At 39.3% G+C, this 23,963-nt stretch overlaps 1 protein-coding gene across 2 annotated transcripts in view; it reads left to right on the top strand.

The window, feature by feature from the left end:
• The first annotated feature begins 1,478 nt into the window (after positions 1 to 1,478).
• The window catches only part of gpm6ba (glycoprotein M6Ba), a 69,928-nt gene continuing 47,443 nt past the window's right edge, over positions 1,479 to 23,963 (top strand). For both annotated transcript variants that reach the window (XM_052126603.1, XM_052126604.1), the window contains exon 1: positions 1,479 to 1,837. In XM_052126603.1, coding sequence (XP_051982563.1) covers positions 1,774 to 1,837 — 64 coding nt within the window. In that variant the 5' untranslated portion in view covers positions 1,479 to 1,773. The remainder of the gene's footprint in view (positions 1,838 to 23,963) is intronic.

Here is a 23,963-nt window from a genome sequence, read left to right as displayed (position 1 = left end):
CGTGTTTCAATAATTAAACAGAATTTTTCAAAATCAAAATGGAATGGTAGAATTGAAGTGCGTTCGGATCCAATCACTGTTAATACAAGCCATGATCTGTTTCAGTAGATGAATATGATTAATAATACATACTCTCTATCATTTAACTGTGCGTACATCCAAATACTGACGAGAACCATATTTTTCATGCCTTTAAAAGGAGCGTGTCACTGTCATAGAAATATGCCTGACATTCAACAAGGATGTAGTTAATACACAAAAGAACGTAAATCCATATTTGTATTGTTCTAGTTCATTGCATACAGTCCATTTACACAGCTTATGAATTTGCTGTCTTTTGAGGGAATGGACTGTATGATAGCATGCAGATTTTGGAATAAACAGAGAAGAACCTCAGAATTAAATTGCAATTGACCTTGCCCATTAGTGCTGTGTGTACACAATTTTAGCCAAACCCACTTGCCCCTAGACTTAGCAAAGTAAGAAGTGGATGCACTTTGTAGGAGAGAAATAAATTTTATCTCCATTTATTTGATGCAGATAAACTAAAACTAAACACTGACAATGAGCACAGCTGATGCACATGGACATATCTTATCTACATGAAGCCCCAAGGGGAAAAATACACACAGAGAGACACACACGCACTGGGCAAAGTCACTTAGGATCAAATAATAAATATTTTAAATTCGCTGCTCGGCATTGGCATAATCACAGAAGTGAACTCTGTTTTATTTGCATATAGTGTGGGAATTGAAGATCAGAATTATAAACATTGGCCAAGAAACATTTATGTGGCCAATTGAAAATGTAATGTGGTTATTTAATCCTACAGAAATCTGATCAGTAAAAATTAATTAAGTGACCAAGTGTATATACCCCTTAAGTCAATTTACAACGGTTCTTGTTATGGACATTCTTAGTGTATTCCACAGAAGTGGCCCAATAGAAAAGACAATTGTATTTTCAAGTGGTCAATACTTTTTACATGATTGAGGTCTGTTAATTGAAAACATGACACTCCTCGCGAGTGTCTCCTTTTTAAACGGGGACTAATAAAATACGACATACTCTCTGACTTTATAGATACTGCTAGAGATCATATTGATAGATGTTTTTCAGAATGCTCTCTTTCCTGGACAGTTGTGCTTTATCAGTCTTTTGTTTAGCTGTATGCAGCCGAAGGTCATGTACATGGGAAATTAATACTGTTTAAGAGGATTTCAGGCTGATGGTATGTCTTTGTTTAACCGTTTTTATTTAGATGGATGTTTGTAATAAATTAATTGTTGTTGAGCCCATGTGTTTGCCTTAACTGGCCTTACTTGGTACACATTCGCTGCTTTTGATTCATATCTGTATGGGACCCCTTTCCCAATAAGAAATGTAAAAAAAAAAAAAAAAAAAAAAAAATGTGTCCTCCTTTTTCAGGACAAGAGAGAGGGAGGGAGGGAGGTGGAGAGAGAGCGTGTGTTACTGTTTACAGCTAAGCCTGTCTGTTTATGTCAATCTGACTGGCAGTTTTTCCTCGACGCGTACGGATTCCACATCCTCATCATATTCTGCTCGTAGGTCTTACATACTTCTCAAGCCATTACGCGAACCCTCTTCCGTTAATATCGTTAGAGTTTGCATCGTTTATCAACCAGTTGCCTAAGCGAAGTCCAATCTGACAAAACATTACCATATTCGAGGTGGACTGTGGTTTACGCCTGTATAGGTGAGCGATAGACCAAGCAAAGGGAAGTAGGCTATCAAAACACTGAATTCCAAATGGATGGGATGAAACCAGAAGCGACGACCGATGAGAATCAGGATGAACGGGAAGACAGCAAAGGTTTGTGACTGTTATTATTATTATTATTATTTTTTTAAGTCGACGGGGATTTATTCTGCTCGTCCTTGTTGTTTGAAGAGCGGCTTAACCTATTTGTGAACGCTTCGCTTTGCGCGCGGTTCATGTCGAATGAATCGAATCAGTCGAGTGTTTATTGATTGAAGTGCTTGTCATCTTACTCGCGTCATTCATTTATTAAATGCTTCTGCACCGTTAATTTGAGTAAGGAATGCGCATGTTTTAGAGCTGTGTCAGATCAATCCTCTGCGTCTCGAAAGATCCGTTGCGATGGTAATTTGAATAAGGTCTGCTCGTGTAACCTTTTTTTTTTTCCCCACATCTTTGTAAAGCCCAATCGATTCTTTAAATGAAAATACTATACTATAACATATCATTAAATTTCTTGCGCATTGCAAATGTTTTTTGCCTGATAGTATTGCTGACTGAGTCGAGGTGTCGCAACTTATTGAAGGTGCTGTTTACATGGTTGGCTGCAATGTTTATTATTAGGCCTACAGTAAAGCAATTTACTGATTTCTGTGTCTGATTAGTGCTGTTCGACGTTACGCTCTATCAACATCCAAATTTTCATAAAATCAAACAGACTAGATAAATAATTTCGTGAGTTTTTTTCGTAGTATTAATTTTTTTTCACTTATAAATGACAAACAGAAAAAAAAGTATCTTGGAAAGGGAATGATTACTTTGAATATGCAAATGCTGAGCATTGTAGTGTTGCCTACAACACCCGATCCCCAAAAGAAAATATCAAAACACAGCACTGCTCTCTTAGCTAACATGCATACATTGTGTGTGTAAATACAAGTGATTTGAGATTGCTCAGTCAGTCCAGTGATGATATTGGTTGAGACTAGGGTCTGGATCCCTTACGACTACACTCGACATTGCATAGTAATGAATATGGGGAGTGCCTTCTTACACAACCTAGTTGAAACCTCTCTACAATAATTCCAATATTCTAATATTGGCTATGGTGTTTGAGCCCTGCCTGTTTTGGCGTGAAACTGTCCGCTATAAAAAAAGGTGCACAAACACCATTTCTATCTCTTGTCTGGAAGCCCTCTACCTTTGCCGTCGATACACAAGTCAGCGGGCGGAATCTTCATGGCAGCGAGAAGACTCTCCGCTCCCTTGCAGTGCACTGGTGCAGTAGAGATTTTAACCACCACGCAATTGCATGGTGCCCCCGATGTCTGGGGCCCCACCCCAGTAGAAAAGCTCTGCAAAAACATGCTTGAGGGGTGGCATGTCACATGTTGTTCTGTTGTCATGCGTGAATACACTGTCAGCGCTCTCAGAGCTGTTTATGTTCAAGGTCTTCTGGATTGGGTCAGATTTTCAAGTAGTACTTTTAGTTGGAGGGTTTGTGATTTATGAAATAAATAAACAGGCCTTCCGAACATGTTTCACCCACATGCTCTCACTCACAGATACGTGCGACTGGATGAGTTAGGGGCTGTTCATACCGAACATGTTTTTTGCCCACGTCTGCGCTGTTTTTCCATAGATTTCCTATGTCTATTCCTATGCCTGCTGCACTGTTGTTTATTCAGTGTCTCACAGGACTGGTATGTTTTTAGATACAGTGTCAAAAGTTAAAAAGAACTTCAGGTCTCAAAAATTCTGTTTCAATTAAAAGCATTCTGTTTCATTCGTTGGCTGCGTCTAGATTTTTTTTAGCACATGTGCCACAAAATATTTAACATTCTGAACAAGTTCAGGTTGCAAAGTGGTGACTGTTACAATGTTTAACATTATTCCAGATTGTTCTGCACCAAGCAAAGTTTCAGCGCTTTCAGCAATGTTGTTTTCCTTCTTCTGATCTAGTGTGTTGAGGGGCCGCCGTGCCTTGTATGTCTACTGTTACAATACTGTAATGAATGTTGCCAGCGATGCTAACATAAAATACAGCCTTTTGCTACATGGTGAGCAATACACTGCAGCATCAGAATATAAGCTCCAGGTGAAAGTAAATTAAATAAGAGAGAAATATATTACTATTGTATACAAAAACATCCTCAAAGTAAGAATAATAATAATATTGTATCAATGTCTGCAGGTGGTGTGCAGCTTGCCGTGAATGCCAGCTGGTATATCCACCGGCCACCCCAAAAGGGCCATTATGCCCCCTCCCACTGATCGAGGTCCCCTTCAAGAGAATTGGCATGGACCTTGTCAGGCCATTAGAGCGGTCAGCACGCGGACATCGCTTTGTATTAGTCCTAGTGGATTATGCAATGCGATACCCGGAAGCCGTGCCTCTGAGCAACATCTCTTCAAAATAATCTCCCGGGTGGGGATTCCGAAAGAAATCCTCACCGACCAGGGCACAACCTTTATGTCACGTACACTACGCAAGCTTTATTAATTATTGGGTATTAAATCGATATTGAGGTTTCAACTAGGTCCTGTTAGAAGGCACTCCCCATATGCGTTACTACGCAATGACTCGGTCCTTCATCTCAGGGAACCGAGGTTACGTACATTCTGAGGAATTCTGAATAAAAACAATTACAACATATGCAGGGCTCTCTTAAGAGGCCTAAATGTGTATTATTGTTGACTGAGTTACATTAGTTTTAGGTTTGATGACTGTGCCATTGTGAAATACAGTCCATGTTCTCCACAAGCATCAAGGAGGCTGTTCCTCTGCACAGGGGTGTAGCAATAAATTTTAAAGTGAGGGGGACAGAATATTCAGCGTAAGAACAGAAAAACATGATTTGTCTTTGTAATTGTATTTATAGCATAGGCACCCTGGTAAGCAGGGGTGTAAAGTAATGAATTACAAATACTCACGTTACTGTAATTAACTACTTTTCCCCAAGAATGTTTTTTTTTTTTAAATGGTATACTTTTACTTGAGTTAATATTAAGCGCTGTAACTGTACTTTTACTGCGCTATTTTCCCACCATCTGTGTTCGCTAATTCCCTGCCTGATTTTATTGTTATCTATCAATGTGATTGGCTAGAGGGAGTCTCGTGACTCCCATCCAATTAAATCACACATATAAAACTTGAACGGCAAGTTGAAGTTGAGCTTCAGATTTGTTGCCATCTGTTATGGATGCCTCAAGCACAGTTCAACACCTGAATATCACAGCTCCACCTGGAAGTGATTTTCCCAGAGGAAAAAGGTCAATTGCTTGATCATGTCATGTGAGTTTAACTTGCTCAAGCTATATATCAGCATTAATCCTGCCTCTAATTTAAAGAAACATATCAAGGTAAATTTCATATTTCTGCTTATTAGATTCTGTGTGTCTATAACGTAGCCTGTATTTTAACTCTCTTTCACTGAGATTATTGGGCTGCTGTGAGAGATTAATGCAATGTTATCAATAGGGCTGGGTGATAAAAATTCTTGATGTTTATCTGAAAAAAAAAGAAAGATCGATATAGATGATAAACTTGAGTAATTTTCTATACTTGGCCTATATTGTACATATAGAACAGGGGTGTTCATTACATCAATCACAATAGCAAGACAGGTTGGTTGATCTAGATAAAATATAAAATATTTACTTTTCTTTTCCTGACGTCTGTCACTGCACGCTGTTTGATTGACAGGCGCTAATGTTTATGTGCTAATGTGGTTCACGCCTAAATGATCAAAGACACTTTATAGTTCTGCCAATCCCTGTCTTGATGAGGCATTAATGTAAATGCAATTGGTTTGTCTAAAAGTGAAGGTATGTTGTTGGACATATTAAATGTTGGACTTGAAGTGTATATGTAACCGAATTGAGCACTGTCTAGTAAGCTGTCATAAAAGGCTATTAATCAAACAACAATAACAAGGAATCGAGAAAACCACTCTCTGCTTTTGGCTGAATAACTTGAGTAGCTTTAAAAGTATTAATGTAATATAATACATTTAATAATAATATTTTTTATAATATTGTTAGTTTTTTTTATAATACCAACCCCTGCTGTAGAGAGTGTTAATTTGTATAATAAATAATAAAACATGATCAAATAAGAATTATGCTTAGCCTTTATCAGTTTTTTTTTTTTTAATGCCTGATAGAAAAGTATCAACCTTTTGTAGAGCAATACTTCAGGCAGAATATTCCACCAGTCACAAACTTCAGAAAAGTGTGCATCATGCAATAGAATGAGAACACAACTATTTCTGGGCTTAAAATAGACAAGAACTAAATCAATGTGGAACATTGTATCTCAAAAGGAGGACAATGTGGCCCCCACATGTGCTACTTAAAGAAATAGTTCACTCAAAAATAAAAATTCTCTCATAATTTCTAACCTTCATGCTATCTGTCTATGACTTTCTTTCTTCAGAACACAAATTAAGATCTTCTGAGAATATTTCAGCTCTGGTCCATACAATAGAGGAGGTAGAGCAGTTATGTGATACAGGGGCCACATCAGGCTTTAAAGGGATAGTTCACACAAAAATTCTCTCATTATTTAGTCATACAATGCAAGTGAATGGATGCCAAAATTTTGGCGCTCCAAAACAGCATAAAAGTAGCCTAATCCAGGCCATGGATTTAACCACTGGAGTCACATGGATTAGGCTACTTTTATGTGATTTTTGGAGCTTCAAAATTTTGGCACCCATTCACTTGCATTGTATGACTAAATAATGAGAGAATGTTTGTGTGAACTATCCCTTTAAAGCCTGATGTGGCCCCTGTATCACATAACTGCTCTACCTCCTCTATTGTGCCAAGTGAACCTGCTTTTTTTTTTTTTAGCATTACTTGCATTGTTTTATGCACAACAACAACTCTCAGTTGGCATTAAGGGACATTTAGACTCTGCACATATACTGATTTTAATGTAATTGTTCCATACATTATGATACTGAAAATAACTTTTCATTTTTCTAAACATGTCGCCCTTTTATTTGTTTTTTTTTTTTAAATCAGATTCATGTAGTTCTTTCTTGCAAACAGCTATGAAAGGGTATGTAAATTACGATATGTGTGCTACATTTTTAATTTGCAGCATAGAGTTTTTATTATAAAGGGGCATAGATTTTGCAACTCACTATTCACAACAATACTTTTTTTTTGCAATACTCACTACTCATGAGTACTTTCAAATGAGCTACTATTTTACTCTTACTTGAATAGTTTTTAGGACAGGTACTTTTACTCAACTCATACATTTTTAAGAAGTAACATTACTTTTACTTGAGTATTATTTTTCAGGACTCTTTCCACCCCTGCTAGTATGTACATTTTAAGTTTGACGGCCATCTCATGAAAGCAGAATTTTTTATATAGATATTGTAAGTTAAAGGATGGGCAAGGAGGAGGCGAGAACCGGCTTGTCAATATAAATAATAATTTAATGAAAACTCAAAAACACATAAACTAACACACATGACGGACATGCCCGTAACTCTCTCTCTCTCGAACAATCATCACCGGCCGCCTTTTATCCCTCGCGCGCCTCATCCGGCCGATTGGGGACCGGGCGCGATATTCCGCCCCGGCCCCGCCCCCCTCCGCTCCACATTTCTTCCAGCGTTATCTCAGGCCGGGGTGCCACCGGCATGACGTACACCCCCCCCCATCCCTGGGGCGGGGTGTATCTCGCGTCCCGCGTGGTCATCCCCGCCTTCCTCGCCCTGGGAGGAGACAGGAGGGGAAAAACAACAACAAAATAGGCGAGGGAAAAGGCCAACACGGTGCGAAAGGGAGAGAGAGAGGAGAGAGAGAGAAAAAGCTCACTCACCGGATCTCTGATGTACTGTCGCGTGGTCCTCGAACACTCCTCCACACTCAGGCGGACGACAGCCGCTCCACCCCCGGGCGAACCGGAGTGAAACCGTCGACCCCCAGCGGGCAGAACGCGCCTCCGCTTTTCTGGCGGCAAATGGCGACACTCCTCCGCCCCTGGCAGCGGCTCTACCGCTTCGGGCGGTCGGAGAGTTTCTTCCCTCCTCCCCTCGCGGACGGCGGTCTTCCCTCGACCCCTCCGTGTCTCTGGGGACGGCAGGGCACTCCTCCGCCCCCGGCAGCGGCTCCCTCGCTCCAGGCGGTTGGGGTATCCAGTCCCCACTTGCCCCGCGGACGACGGCCGTACTCCGCATCCGGGCGGTGGGCTACTCCGTCACCCGGCAGATGGCAGCGGCGCTCCCTTGGGTGGACGGCAGTGTCGAGGACTCTGCGACGGCCATCCCTCCTCCTTCCCGGGTTTCGGCACCAATGTAAAACAGTTAAAGGATGGGCAAGGAGGAGGCGAGAACCGGCTTGTCAATATAAATAATAATTTAATGAAAACTCAAAAACACATAAACAAACACACATGACGGACATGCCCGTAATTCTCTCTCTCTCGAACAATCGTCACTGGCCGCCTTTATCCCTCGCGCGCCTCATCAGGCCGATTGGGGACCGGGCGCGTGATATTCCGACCCGGCCCCGCCCCCTCCGCTCCACAGAGAGAGATATATATAGATATATAATTTTTTTTTAAAAAATATGAATAGTCCAAAAGTACAAAATCAACTTTTAATTACCAATATTTTTGACTTCCTGTTGCTGACGGCACAGCACGCACGCACGCACGCTGCACGAGCATTTGTTTGTGGCCTGCTTTGCATTGCTTATTCTCAAACGTTCAACGTTATAGTCATCGTTCATAGTTATATCCTTTGTCTTTTTACCGCGTTTCAGGTTTTTCCACTTTTCTCCTGTTTCATCTGTGTGTATTTTACCGGTTGCTGCTGGCACCTCGCTAGAGTATGTGTTTGTAGCTTGCTAGTTTTTTTAGCATCGCTTGTATATCTGTTTTCAGCCTTTAATCCTTAAACATCTGCCATTTTTAAGCATGCATCGGGTCTTCCCGTATTATTCTCTTATCGCGATTAAACTGCGTGCATTTTTTCAGCGCGCACCCGTTTTTTTTTTTTCTCCTCTGTGGTACACGGATTATTGCATCGATCTCAAAGCACCGCTTATCAAGAACAACCACCACCAACAACAAACAGTTTTGTGAGGGATTCACATCAATCTCAAACCCTCACCGCTCAGGAACAACAAACAATTTGCGGTAAGTCTTGGCATCCGCTCATGTTATTTGTTCCTGCATTGCATGTCGCATGTTTAAAATAGCCTCCTCCGTCAGCAGTGAGGGATTCACTTGTGATAAATGTAAGGAATTAGTCAGGCTGACGGAGAAGGTTAATGAGTTAGAAACTCGCATCCGAACGCTAGTAGAGGTCAGTGAGAAAGAGAAGCCGGTAGATACTGTTTCGGATGCGAGTAGTACAGAGAGCAACACACACACACACTTTGGTTCCGGCTATAGAGCCCCTGCAGCAGGGCATTTGGGTGACGTCTTGGCGGCATACTCGTAGGGCAAAGAGACACCACTCTCCCGTTCCTGTTAGGGTTTCCAAACAATTCTCCCCACTCAGTGATACACCCACTGAGAATCATGTTGAAAGAGCCCTTGTTATCGGTGATTCTATTGTAAGGAACGTGAAAATAGAGACTCCAGCCACTATTGTTAATTGCATTTCGGGGACCAGAGCATCTGACATCAAATCAAATTTACAAGTGCTGGCTAATGCTAAACGTAGATTTTCTAAAATTGTTATCCATGTCGGCACTAACGATGTCCGGCTTTGCCAGTCGGAGATCACTAAACGTAATGTTAAAGAGGTGTGCAAATTTGCATAAACGATGTCAGACACTGTAATATGCTCTGGTCCCCTCCCTGCTCGTTGTGGTGATGATGTTTATAGTAGATTAGTGTCACTGAATGGCTGGATGTCTGAGTGGTGTCTGAAGAATAAAATAGGATTTATAGACAATTGGAAGAGTTTTTGGGGTAGACCTGACCTGCTAAATAGAGACGGACTCCATCCATCCAGGGAAGGTGCCGCTCTCCTCTCTAGTAATTTGGCTCATAGTCTTAATAATGATAGTAATTGACTAACTGGGGCCCAGGTCAGGAAGCAGACAAACTGGTTAATACACACGTCTGCTAGCTGCCTTGAGACGTCCCACAGGTCACATAAACTACAACACATAGAGACTGTATCACCTAGATATCTCATAGAGATTGTGTCTATTCCCCGAACTACGAAACACAATACTCTCTCTAAATCATTTAGAAAACTTTTTATTAAGGTCAAACTTGAACAAAACAAACAAATTAAAAATACACATCATATAAAAATAGGGCTACTAAACAATTAGATCTCTTTCTACCAAAGCACTAATTGTTAATGAAATAATTACAGATCATAGATTGGATACGCTCTCTTTGACTGAAACCTGGCTTAAACCGGATGAATATATTAGTTTAAATGAATCTACTCCCCCAGGTTATTGTTATAAACATGAGCCTCGTCTGAAGGGTCGAGGAGGAGGTGTTGCTACAATTTACAGTGAAGTTTTTGGTGTTACTCAGAGGACAGGATATAAATGTGTCTTTTGAACTAATAATGCTTAATGTGACACCGTCAAATATAAAAAATATCTGTCTTCTTTTACCCTTGCTACAGTGTATAGATCACCTGGGGCTTATTCTGATTTCCTTAGTGAATTTGCAAATTTTTTTTATCAGATCTTGTATTTACTGTAGATAGATCCTTAATTGTTGGTGACTTCAACATTCACATAGATAATGAAAATGATACTTTGGGATTAGCATTTATCGATATTCTCAACTCTCTTGGAGTCAGACAAAATGTAACAGGACCAACTCATCACCATAATCATACGCTAGATTTAATTCTTTCATATGGAGTTGATGTTGATAATGTAGAAATTCTGCAGCAGAGCGATGACATCTCGGATCATTACCTCGTCTCTTGTATGCTACAATCAACTAATGTTACTCAATTTACACCATGCTATCGTTCAGGTAGAACTATTTTTCGACCACTAAAGATAGCTTCACTAATACTCTTCCAGATCTATCTAATACACTCAATAAACCCCAAAGCCCAGAAGAACTTGATGAAATAACAAACAATTTAAATGCAGTCTTCTCTAGCACCCTTGATATTGTCGCCCCACTTCGATTAAAGAAAACAAAAGAAATAAGCCCTGCACCATGGTACAATGATCACACTCATACTTTCAAGAGAGCAGCTCGGAAAATGGAGTGCATGTTGAAAAATACAAAATTAGAAGTATTTATTGGTGCATGGAAGGATAGTGTCTGTAGCTACAAACACGCACTCAAAGCTGCCAGGTCAGCATATTTTAGTAAACTCATAGAAAATAACCACAACAATCCTAGATGTTTATTCAGTACTGTGGCTAAATTAGTTAAATTACTGTGATTAGGAATAAAGCCTCAACTGAACCAGATATTACGTCGCGGCACAAGAGTAATGACTTCATGAATTTCTTTACAGATAAAATTGAAATAATCAGAAAAAAATGTGTAATTATGCAATCATCTGTCATAGCACCTCAGAAAACAATGTCTAATAATTTTCCTCATGTGCAACTCCAATCCTTCACTATCATAGGTCATGAAGAGCTAACAAAACTTATCGAAACATCAAAAGCCACAACTTGTTTGTTAGATCCTATACCAACTAAGCTCTTAACTCTTTCCCCGCCAAACACGGAATTTTCAGTGTTTTATGAAAAAACGCTTCCCCGCCAAACACGGAATTTTCCGGGTTTCCGTGTTTTAGGTGTTATACGGTAAGGAAGACCCCTCCGAAAGAGTTTTGAAAGAGTACGCAACTCTTTGATCAAAGAAACAGACTGCGATCGTCTCAAACATGAAGTGGAGTATTGAGAAGCTCAAAATATCAGACGTAAACATGCCTTTTTATCAGCTTTTTGTCTGAAATCGTTTTTTTTTTGCCTAAAAGCAGAGGCTCAGATCTTTATTGTGATATATAGCATCTTCATATATTCATGGAAGAAAATATTCTGCGGGCCATTAAAGTTTAGCGAAAATCGTCAAAAACCCTGGCGGTGGCTGGCAACTTTTTTTTAAAAACGCTGGCGGGGAAAGAGTTAAAAGAGGTATCTCCTGTATTCTCAGAACCTCTTCTTAATATCATTAACTCCTCGCTATGCTTAGGACATGTCCCAAGAAACTTTAAAATGGCAATTATCAAACCGCTTATTAAGAAGCCACAACTTGATCGTGGAGAACGTGCTAATTATAGACCGATTTCAAATCTCCCGTTTATGTCAAAAATACTAGAAAAGGTAGTATCCTTCCAAATATGTTCATTTCTACAGAGAAATAGTATATATGAAGAATTTCAATCAGGATTTAGGCCTCATCACAGTACAGAGACAGCACTTATCAGAGTTTCAAATGACTTGCTCTTATCATCTGATCGCGGCTGCATTTCTCTTCTAGTGCTTTTAGATCTTAGTGCTGCATTCGACATGATAGATCACGACATTCTCTTGAATAGGCTGGAGAATTATGTTGGATTTTGTGGAGTTGCATTAGCATGGTTTAGGTCATATTTAGCAGACCGCTACCACTTTGTCTATGTAAATGAGGAATTGTCAAACCAAACAAAAGTAAAATATGGAGTGCCACAGGGATCAGTTTTAGGGCCTCTGCTATTCTCCATGTATATGCTTCCCCTGGGAGATATTATCAGGAATCGTGGAATAAGTTTCCACTGCTATGCTGAGGATACACAACTTTATATTTCTTCAAAACCTGATGAGATTTCACAATTCTCGAAATTAATAGAGTGTATCAATGAAATAAAAGATTGGATGGCCAGAAATTCCTTTTACTCAATTCTGACTAAACAGAGGTTCTAATTATTGGACCAAAAAACTCAAAACAATAAGCAGCTAAAATATAATTTGACTCTAGATGGATGTACTGTTACATCATCTTCAACAGCGAAGAACTTAGGTGTTATATTTGATACCAATCTGTCCTTTGAAAATCAAATTACAAATGTTTGTAGAACAGCATTATTCCACCTAAGAAATATTGCTAAATTAAGGCATATGCTCTGTTGCTGATGCCGAAAAACAAATTCATGCGTTCATGACCTCAAGACTAGATTATTGTAATGCATTACTGGGAGGATGTCCAGCAAGATCAATAAATAAACTTCAATTGGTTCAAAATGCAGCAGCCAGAGTGCTAACAAGAACCAAGAAATATGATCATATTAGCCCCATTTTATCATCGTTACATTGGCTACCTGTTAAATTCCGTATTAATTTAAAAATTCTGTTAACTACGTACAAAACTTTGAATGGTCTAGCTCCGCAGTGCTTAAGTGATCTTCTACCACGCTATATTCCAACACGTTCATTAAGATCGCAAAATTCTGGCCTGTTAATAGTTCCTAGAATATAAAAATCCACAAAAGGAGGTAGATCCTTTTCATATTTGGCTCCTAAACTATGGAATAGTCTCCCAAACACTGTTCGAGATGCAGACACACACTCTCAGTTTAAGTCTAGACTAAAGACTCATCTATTTACCCAGGCATACACCTAATTTATCCTCCAACCCACAATTAGGCTGCTTTAGTTGGGTCTGCCAGAAACACAAACCAGAAACAGTGATCATGATCTCTAACTCTGCAATAAATTTAATGGCTTCTATGCTTACATCTTTTTATTTGTTTCCCTGTCTCAACCTCGGGACTCCTATCCTGAGGTCACCAGAACCGGCTGGATCCAGCACCATTCCTGCTTCATGTTGGACTCCACTGCTAAATGTCGCTGAATGATGATGACTAAATGCAGCCGGTGCCAGCCATATATCACTTCAGTCTATTATGATGGACTTCAGAGGATGAACTGATGCCAGCTCCAACGTGCATCACCTCGGTCTATTGATGGACTACGATCTTGAAATGGAATGCATAGACTAAATATGGCCAACAAAAGCCTTCATTAGCCAATTAACAAGGACAATTGCATCTATGTGAACTTCTGCAATTAATCAAGATGGACTTCAAAGACTGTGGTCATTAATCTTACAGTTCAAACACAATCGATGTTTAAACACTGACCCTTAACCCTTACTTAGTTTAATAATTTTAAACCATGATTTTAACTATACATAAGTAATATTTACATTACATTCATAATGTTAGCCAGAGGGGAACTAGCCCCCACAGTGAGTCTGGTTTCTCCCAAGGTTATTTTTCCCTATTAATCCACATCTTATGGAGTTTTGTGTTCCTTGCCACAGTCGCCTACAGCTTGCTCACTGGGGTTATTAATACAATTATTATTGAATTATTTTTAAACATGATTAAGAATCGTTATTTTATCTAAATTGCACAATGATGATTCATCGACTTCATAGACATTACAGTTTTATCGTCTATTAATGCTGATCTTCTGTAAAGCTGCTTTGAAACGATGTGTGTTGTGAAAGGCGCTATACAAATAAAATTGAATTGAATTGAATTATTGGGGTAAAACTAAAGGGACGTGGAGTTTACTAGTTTTATTCACCATAAGGATAGCCTAGCCTTTGTTTAAAGGGTAATATGTACCTAATCTTTACATTTGAGGATACATTTCTACCTAATCTAACCTTAATGGGGTCATGATAAAATTTTTCTTGATCTTTTGATATATAAGAGGTCATTGTACTATAAAAAAAATACTGTAAATTTCCTCCTCAATAAGAAAAGAGCATTTGTTGAAACCTAAATGACTCGTTTGCTACTTCCTCCACTCTGTGATGTCACACTGGTAGAAATTAGCATCTGATCACATCCACAATGCCTACTTTACCTTCAGTCACTTCCATAGCCTGCCCAGTAGTTAGCAGTGAGATGGCAAGGACAGAAAGCTAATACTTTAGCGTAGTGACCCCTTTAAAAAAAGTTTATTGGTTCATTTTTATAACCTAATGTATTCATGTTGATTTTAATATATTAAATTATATTTTTGATTTAAAAAAAACAAGCAGTTAATTTAGATGTTACCATATTTAATTTTTCACCTAACACAAGTTAGCTGACAATCTATTTTTACATAAGCTATATTATACATGAAATTGGTAAATATAGAAAAATAATCAAACAACAATACTGCCATTCAAAGGCAAACCACAGTAACTACACATGTGACACTCTTCTCCACGGAGGGAAGGAAGACACAGGAAAACAGGCTTCAACTTCACTGGTAAGCTTTTAATTCTTGCACTTTCAGCAGTTTACAGCTTCACAATCAACTTTACATAAGCCGCTCTCCCCGCGCTCACTGAAATTAGAGACAGGTGTTAGATATAATTTAGCTCAGGTGCAAGCGCCCTTACCGCTTCCTCTCCCGGACGGGCGTGGTCAAGCGCCCGTTGCCACAACATATTTTGTCAAAATGTCCAGAATTGTGTTTCTTTGTCTATTTATATCCTATGACAGACGAATTTGACAAGTATGCTCAGATTCAAAGAAAAGGGAGTGTGAAAATGTAATAATCCATATTTGGCAGGACATTCAAAAAAGCTTTTAAGCAATTTTTCCTCAGTTTAAGTGTAGGCATAAGCATTTTATCACAACGAGTTCCGAATGTTGCGTGTAAAAAAAAAAAAGGAAAGCTTTAGTGGTGGATTAAAACGCCTTAGTGCCCACACAAATAATACTCAATAACTTCTGGCCTGACATGATTGCAATTTTATTAACAATTTTGAGAAGAACGCACCGCTAGTGTGCATCCCTAAACTCTACTGTAGTTACTAATAAAGTACTAATAGTTACAAAATAATATACTATAACAGTGCCATCTTTTCCACGGTGAGATATAAACAAAGTACACAATTAAATATGAACATGGATTGCTCACCACAAATTTTGACATAATTTTCTTACCTTCATTCCAAAACCCCATAGGACTCATGTAATATATTCCATGTTTTCTAAATTTTAGTTTTGTGTGAGGAACAGACCAAAACTGCAAATATTGTCAGCCACTGACTGTGTCCTGTGAGACACAAAGATTTCTTCCTGCAGAGGGCAATCAATGGCTCAGAAAACCAAATCCTCCATTTATCCTTGGGCTGCACAATTCATCGAAAAACTTATCGTGATTACGATTACGGCTGCCACGATTATGTAATCATGAAAATTTATGATTACAGCGTTAAATTGAAGTCTGCTCCTGTTGCATCAATGGTTTCTATTTACAACAAGTTTTTGAGTATTCTAACCAATCACTAACATGTCTGTTGAGCAATGAAATTGCAATGGCCAATCAGAGACGCTTAGATTAGTCCTCTGTCCAATCTGTAATGTCAACTGGTCCTTATGCGCAAGTTTTGAACCTTCTGAATGCCCAGATGCTTGCTTAATCACGGCACAGACGTGGTGTAAATAATTGAGTTGTTATGCTGATTAGAGAGCTTGTTTTTAATGAAAGCATTCGTGAGAGTGAAGAACATTGTGTGGAGCGTCACTGCGCTCACGTCGAAATGCAGATCTCAAACAGTGTTAACCTGCAGTGAGTGATAGCAGTCTTTGTGATGGGAGAGTTTGTCACATTGCTCGATTTCTGTGTACAATTTATTAAAAATGTAATAAGTTTGTTTTGTCATGTTAAGAAGTAGGTCAATGTGGTATTGGTAGATTTAACATTTTCACAAATCGCACTAACTCTGATCGCAAATGACTTTTTAATTTCCAAAGTGCAACCACTGAGGCCAAAAATGATCTAACGATGATCTTACATGAACAAGATCACCACTGAAGATCTAACGGGATGAATGGTCCCGTCTAGCCACCAAAGTGCTTACTGAACGCAGTAATTGGTCGATATAAATCAGCTATTAATAAGTTTGAATGTTGAATATGCCATATTATTTACTGTACGTGGACTAATAATACAATAATTCAATTTATTCTATACCATAGATATCAATTAACAATCATTTTAATTTGCCTTTCCTTAACAAACATTATTACAATATAAAATACAATACAATAAGATGCTTAAAAGAAACTGGAGCGCAGCTCATATCCACCATTGAAATCTGCTACTCTGAAGAACAACACTGTTGCTTACTTTGTGACATCACAGTAATTAAATTTTTTTATCTGCATTAATAATCGTGATTACAATATCAAAAGCAATAATCAACAATTATGATTTTTGCTATAATCGTGCAGCCCTAATTCATCCGCATTTCAATTTTTTTTAATTGTATCTCATTGGAGACATTTTTACAATGGATAGTAATTTGTAATAAAAACTGATCATTTGAAGGATTCATACATGTGAATAGACATCCTTATGTATTTAATACTGTAAATATAATAAATTGTAACATTAATAAAATTGTATAATGTCCAAATATAACATAAAATAAAAACAGAAAAGATCAAATGCCATTTAAAATCTTTTTTATACTACACTTCAAACATTTAAGTTCTCCTGCTTTGCCCAGGTGTACTTCCATAAAGGTCAAATTTTTAATACAAACTCTACTTTTTTTTAGCTGGTCACGTAATATTTAGTGTTGATAGTATGTGAATAGAGATGCAAGGCTTGTTTCTCCCTACACATGGCCTAACCTGTGTTTTTGTTCATTGTATTTTCTGACTTTTTTACCACTTACATGCAAGTGCCTGCTTTACAGGTCACATACAGAGGTTGCACTATAAATATCTGACAGACTGAGTTTCCATCATGGTCTATTTTTTTATCTGCCATATTAGATAAAATTTTCCTGATACGTAGTATATTTGATGTTGTCTTGATATAGTCAACATTTCCAGTTAAAAATGACAATGCGTGGCTAGTGTGAGTCTGATGAAACAGGTGTTCTATTTAGTATTTACTTTTAAAAGTTCTTACATTATTGATGTTTCTGGATGAGAATGGCAGAGGACTTTTGGCGACACATACAGCGCATGTGCATGGATCGAGTTAGTGGGCGAGAGATAGAGAGAAGATGTAAAAAAGTACTTTGAAAGAGTGCACTCTGCCACTCTCAGCCCGAATTATCACATAAGGATGTGTAAACATGTAAAAATTGATGCGCAGTATCAAATAAACAGAATGTATGATAGTCCTAATTGTAGAAAGCCACATCAATATGAAGACAAAGCCAAATCCCGGTCATTTCTAGCCAATTTTTAAATCCCTGTAGGCTGCTTTTTTTCAGGTCCAACAAATTGGAAAAGAGCACAGTAGAATGCTGTCTGAGATTGTTCTGAAAATTACACAAAGTGGCGCACACTTTAGACACGATCTCCCAAGTTACCATAGCCACCACCCAAGAAGGTGGCAGTATGATGTCCCGGGAGCTCGAGGTGTAGTTCCATCATCCCCAAACTACAGTCTAGCCAGGAGGAGAGTGCAGTGACTAGGGATTCGAGCAGGGGAGTGATGCTCACCAGTAACTCCATATGTACTGGCGAGCTCCTCCTTTAACTGGGCAGGTAGCAGAAATGTTTCTCCTTTGCAGACAGTCAAGTTCTCCTGATCTGCATGGGCTCGGTATCCGTCATAGGCTTCAGTTGGTGGGACTGATGATGCTGGTGATGGTGGAGGTGTGGCAGCACCATTCAAAGGCAAGTGGCATAGATTCCTCCAAAGGTCGAGTCTGTTATCCACCTTGACAGCCAAATCCACCAGGTCATCGAAGCTGGTCGGAAGGTGTAAGTTGTAAATTTCGTCCTTGATGTAGTCCGAGAATCCATTCAGGAACCGGTCCCACCGTGCCCATTCATTTCTGTCAGGAGGCAGCGAAGGGTGGGAAATATGATTCAAAAATGTGAGACAGATTGCTCACCCTGGAACAGCTCTGACAACATTCTTCCCACATCCCTGCTTTGGGCTGATTGACCGAACACTGTATAACTCATCTGAGAATGACTGGAAAGATGAGCAGCAGAGGTGTTTGTTGTCTCAGACTGCGGTTCCCCACTCATGAGCCCTCCCTTTCAGGAGGTTGATTACATAAGACACCTTTGCCTCTTCAGATGGGAAGGAAAATGGCTGTAGTGCAAACATTAAGGAGCACTTGGACAAAAATGAACGGCATCTGGCAGCCTCACTAGAGTATGGAGTGGGGTAACGAAGACGAAGCTCAGGATGCCACGAGGCAGTGGGGATCACAGTAGAAGGAACCACCGGTTGGGGACCAATTTTAGGAGATGGACGAAGCTGTTGGACAAGACAGGTCAACTTGGCCAACTGCGCTGCCAATGCTTCCAGAGCCTGGTTGGAGGCTGTAATTTGCTCCTGCTTGCAAACCAGAAGTGTCCCCTGCTGATTGAAAGCTGTTCTAAAGGCGGACTCCTCCGCTGGGTCCATCATGGCCAGATTGTTCGTCAGCACACTGACGGAGGGACCCAGATGCGGAGACTGCAGCAACAAAAGTTTACTAAGCACATAGAACAATAATAGAGACAGGAGTGGACAGATTCAACGAAGACTAGCGCAAACTAAACAGGGAATCAACAGTCCAGAGTAAGGGGCACCCAGGTGCAGCCAGTCTACTTAACAAGAGATGAGACAGGTGGAGAATGAGTCCAAGAAGCTAGAGCCCAACCAAAGCACGGAGCAGCAACTGCTAAACAAATGACATACAGACTGGACCAACTGAGGTGAGAGAGCATGAGGTAAGTAATAAACACACACACCAATCTGACAATGAACATGGCATACTGGGGAACTAAAATAGGAAGAAATGAAATGGGAAATAGCTGCCACCGATGAGCTGTAGGCTGGCATTGCCACGGCACCGCTGATCACGGCTGCTCAGCAACAGCTATCAAACACACAGAAAAAAAAACAGCAACTCACTCTTATCAGTGCTGTGTGTGTGTGTGTGTGTGTGTGTGTGTGTGTGTGTGTGTGTGTGTGTGTGTGTGTGTATATTAGGGCTGTCAATCGATAAAACATTTTAATAAAATTAATTACATGGTGTCCTGATTAATTGAGAAGGGTCTGGCTGCAGACTTGCACTCTCAGACTTGCACTCTCAGACTTGCACGCTCAGACTTGCACGCTCAGACACAAGCGCTTCCGCTAATGTAATGAGCTGTGCTGAACTGAACTGAGATGCAAGGTCGAATGGCCGAATATTGCATGTATTTTACAGTACGTATTGTACAAAAAATGTAGACATTAAAACAGGACGGGACGGTCCAAACGCTATTGAAGTACACTGGGATCAACGTGCAAACCATGTAATAGCACTCTATTAAATAGTTTCCTTTATGTATTTAATACCGTGAGTGGTTGTTAGGCATAACATTAATTTATTTTTATTTGTATCAGAGATAAAAAATAGCGTATATTAAGGTAAAATGTAAAAATCTTATCATGTAACGAAAAAGCATATATATATATATATATATATATATATATATATATATATATATACATATGTTTAAACGATTTTTGAATGATCTGTTCTCAATCCGACACAGCCAGTCTTTGTTTAAAGTAAACAGAGTTAGACTGACAGGCATTAGCTCATTTTGTTCAGTAATAATAATAATAATAAAATTGTCATTTTGCAGCCAATTCAGAAAATTGTACCAGCGATTTACATTATTTAAACTTTTAACAAGTCAATAGTTTACGCTGAAGCGGAAGCGCTAGTGTCTGAGCGTGCAAGTGACGTCACTTGCAGCGGAAGCGCTCGTGTCTGAGCGTGCAAGTCTGAGAGTGCAAGTCTGTGCAAGTCTGCAGCCAGACGCTATTGGATTAATTGATCGCATATACAAATATTTGCTGAGAAAGCCCCTCATACAATAACTCAATATATAATGATTATACATATTTATATCAATATATAATTATACATAGTTATCTTTATATATATATATATATATCTATATATATATATATATATATATATATATATATATATATACACACACACTCACCTAAAGGATTATTTGGAACACCTGTTCAATTTCTCATTAATGCAATTATCTAATCAACCAATCACATGGCAGTTGCTTCAATGCATTTAGGGGTGTGGTCCTGGTCAAGACAATCTCCTGAACTCCAAACTGAATGTCAGAATGGGAAAGAAAGGTGATTTAAGCAATTTTGAGCGTGGCATGGTTGTTGGTGCCAGACGGGCCGGTCTGAGTATTTCACGATCTGCTCAGTTACTGGGATTTTCACGCACAACCATTTCTAGGGTTTACAAAGAATGGTGTGAAAAGGGAAAAACATCCAGTATGCGGCAGTCCTGTGGGCGAAAATGCCTTGTTGATGCTAGAGGTCAGAGGAGAATGGGCTGACTGATTCAAGCTGATAGAAGAGCAACTTTGCCTGAAATAACCACTCATTACAACCGAGGTATGCAGCAAAGCATTTGTGAAGCCACAACACGCACAACCTTGAGGCGGATGGGCTACAACAGCAGAAGACCCCACCGGGTACCACTCATCTCCACTACAAATAGGAAAAAGAGGCAACAATTTGCAAGAGCTCACCAAAATTGGACAGTTGAAGACTGGAAAAATGTTGCCTGGTCTGATGAGTCTCGATTTCTGTTGAGACATTCAGATGGTAGAGTCAGAATTTAGCGTAAACAGAATGAGAACATGGATCCATCATGCCTTGTTACCACTATGCAGGCTGGTGGTGGTGGTGTGATGGTGTGGGGGATGTTTTCTTGGCACACTTTAGGCCCCTTAGTGCCAATTGGGCATCGTTTAAATGCCACGGCCTACCTGAGTATTGTTTCTGACCATGTACATCCCTTTATAGCCACCATGTACCCATCCTCTGATGGCTACTTCCAGCAGGATAATGCACCATGTCACAAAGCTCGAATCATTTCAAATTGGTTTCTTGAACATGACAATGAGTTCACTGTACTAAAATGGCCCCCACAGTCACCAGATCTCAACCCAATAGAGCATCTTTGGGATGTGGTGGAACGGGAGCTTTGTGCCCTGGATGTGCATCCCACAAATCTCCATCAACTGCAAGATGCTATCCTATCAATATGGGCCAACATTTCTAAAGAATGCTTTCAGCACCTTGTTGAATCAATGCCACGTAGAATTAAGGCAGTTCTGAAGGCGAAAGGGGGTCAAACACAGTATTAGTATGGTGTTCCTAATAATCCTTTAGGTGAGTGTGTATATGTGTGTATATATATATATATATATATATATATACATAAAAATATTCAGATAATTAAAATGCTTTACATTACTGTAGCAGAAGAGTTAATCATTGATAAGGCCATACAAAAAGCGGCTTTAGAATACAATGTATTGTTTACTACCATATTATTGATCATAAGTCAATCATTGGCATACAGTTTACAGCAATCCATTTCACAAGTGAATTTGTCAATCAGTTGGAGATTAATTATGAGGGCTTGTTTAAGGACCCGTCGATGTACACCTGCGTCAGACATTTAAAATTTTTTTTTTATTTTAATCAAGCCAGGGGTATACATAGTACACAATACTACATATATATTTTACAATAATGCTGTAAAAAGGCAGGCAAAACTGCTAAAAATACATAGATTTGCCCCTTGAAGGTCTCTGCGTTGTTCTGTCTTTTCTGAGCACTGAAGTAAAGCAATTATTGTTAATAATTTGCACTTTACAAATTCATCCCGTTATTAATTTTATCTGACTCCAATTTTATATTAATCTGACTCCAATTTTAAGTTGACCTCTGATTTAGATTAAAGCTCTAAATTCTTTCTGATTATTCTTTTATTTTAATCATTTAAGTTATTGATTACTCTGAATCCTCTTCTATTCATTTACCTTTTGATCAGTTTCTAATGAGATTCAAACTGATAGTCTTTAAGTGGCTTCCTCCTACATTAAAGCTTCAGTTATGATAGAAATGATTCTTAAAATGGGATTCTCCTGCTCGGTTCCTCCAGAGTGGTTTCTCCTATTTTAAAGACCCAGTATTGATATAAATGATTTCAGAGGAATACAGAATAAATCAAAAAGTAACAATTTATTTGCCAGGTAGGATTTAAAACACAAGTTAAAGAACATACCTGGCAGTTGAGAAAAGTACATGTAATTGCAAAGCATGGGAAATCTGAATGCAGATTCCTATTATTACAGTTACACACATTGAGGTGTGGGATCATCTGACTACAGAGAACCTTGAGCTCTGGGCCAGCCTTCCTTAAATATCCAGACAGAATACACATTGTGTACCAAATGGTATTATCCTTTGTTCAATGAGAATTTGGGGGTGAAAGGGTTCTTGGCTTCCTGGTGTTAAACCTTCAAGGAGGGGGATAGGCCTCCGGAATTATTCAGTATTTGGCATAGACCTTATAACTTTGTTGTCATTAAGTTTTATAAAGCTGGGGACAAAACACTATACCAGACACACCGAGACATTTTAAATGATACCAAACATGTTACAAAAGTTACATTATTTGTATACATCAGATATGGTGCATACAGATCTTAGGTGAGTTTGGGGTGATTCTGGGCTTAAAGGGAATGGATGAGGAGGAGGAGAGGGGAGAGAATGGGACAGATGTGGAAGGGCGACAATGAGGTGTGATTTTTCAGTCTTCGCTCAGTGGGGTGTGGTGCCTCAGGAAGCATTTGCTATTTGCCTTTGAATGCAAACACATTGGCACCCCGCCTTACAGTCCGCTCTCTGGCCAAGTGGGAAACTCAATAGTTTCTGCGTGGTCACTATTAGGCGTTCAAGGTGCCAAGTCCATTTTGTCGCTTTGTATGCATCTGCAGAACACCTAGTCCCACCAGATACATGTAGCAGGTGGATAATTGGGTTTGTCCCTGTGTGTCTGGTTGAGGTTAGCACATGTGTTCAGTTCATCCAATCCATCAAGGCTTTTTTTGGCTTGTTCAGTGGACATGTCATTCCATCATGGAGCTTCTGGTGGTACCTTCCCTTTGATGATGATCTGACTCTTAGAAGAACTCTGCCACCTCCAGTGGTGGTCTTCTGGGCCAACCTCAATTAGGTGAAGGAGTTCTCACTGGTAATGCATAAGCACCTGAACAGCATCTTAAATGACCATATAAAGACTGTACATTTATGAATTTAGTGTCGTTAGGAGAAAAGGTTATAAGGTGTTACATGTACAAACAACATAATGGTGAGTTTCATGACAGCAAGTGCGACTGGTATATTGTTTCTCAGTACCCTTCAAGGTCATATACCCAGTAATGTGATCCCATTTGATGATCTGATCATTCAC

This window comes from Xyrauchen texanus, chromosome 5, assembly GCF_025860055.1.
Source record: "Xyrauchen texanus isolate HMW12.3.18 chromosome 5, RBS_HiC_50CHRs, whole genome shotgun sequence".
Lineage (NCBI taxonomy): Eukaryota > Metazoa > Chordata > Actinopteri > Cypriniformes > Catostomidae > Xyrauchen > Xyrauchen texanus.
This window is presented reverse-complemented; position numbering and strand designations above follow the sequence as displayed.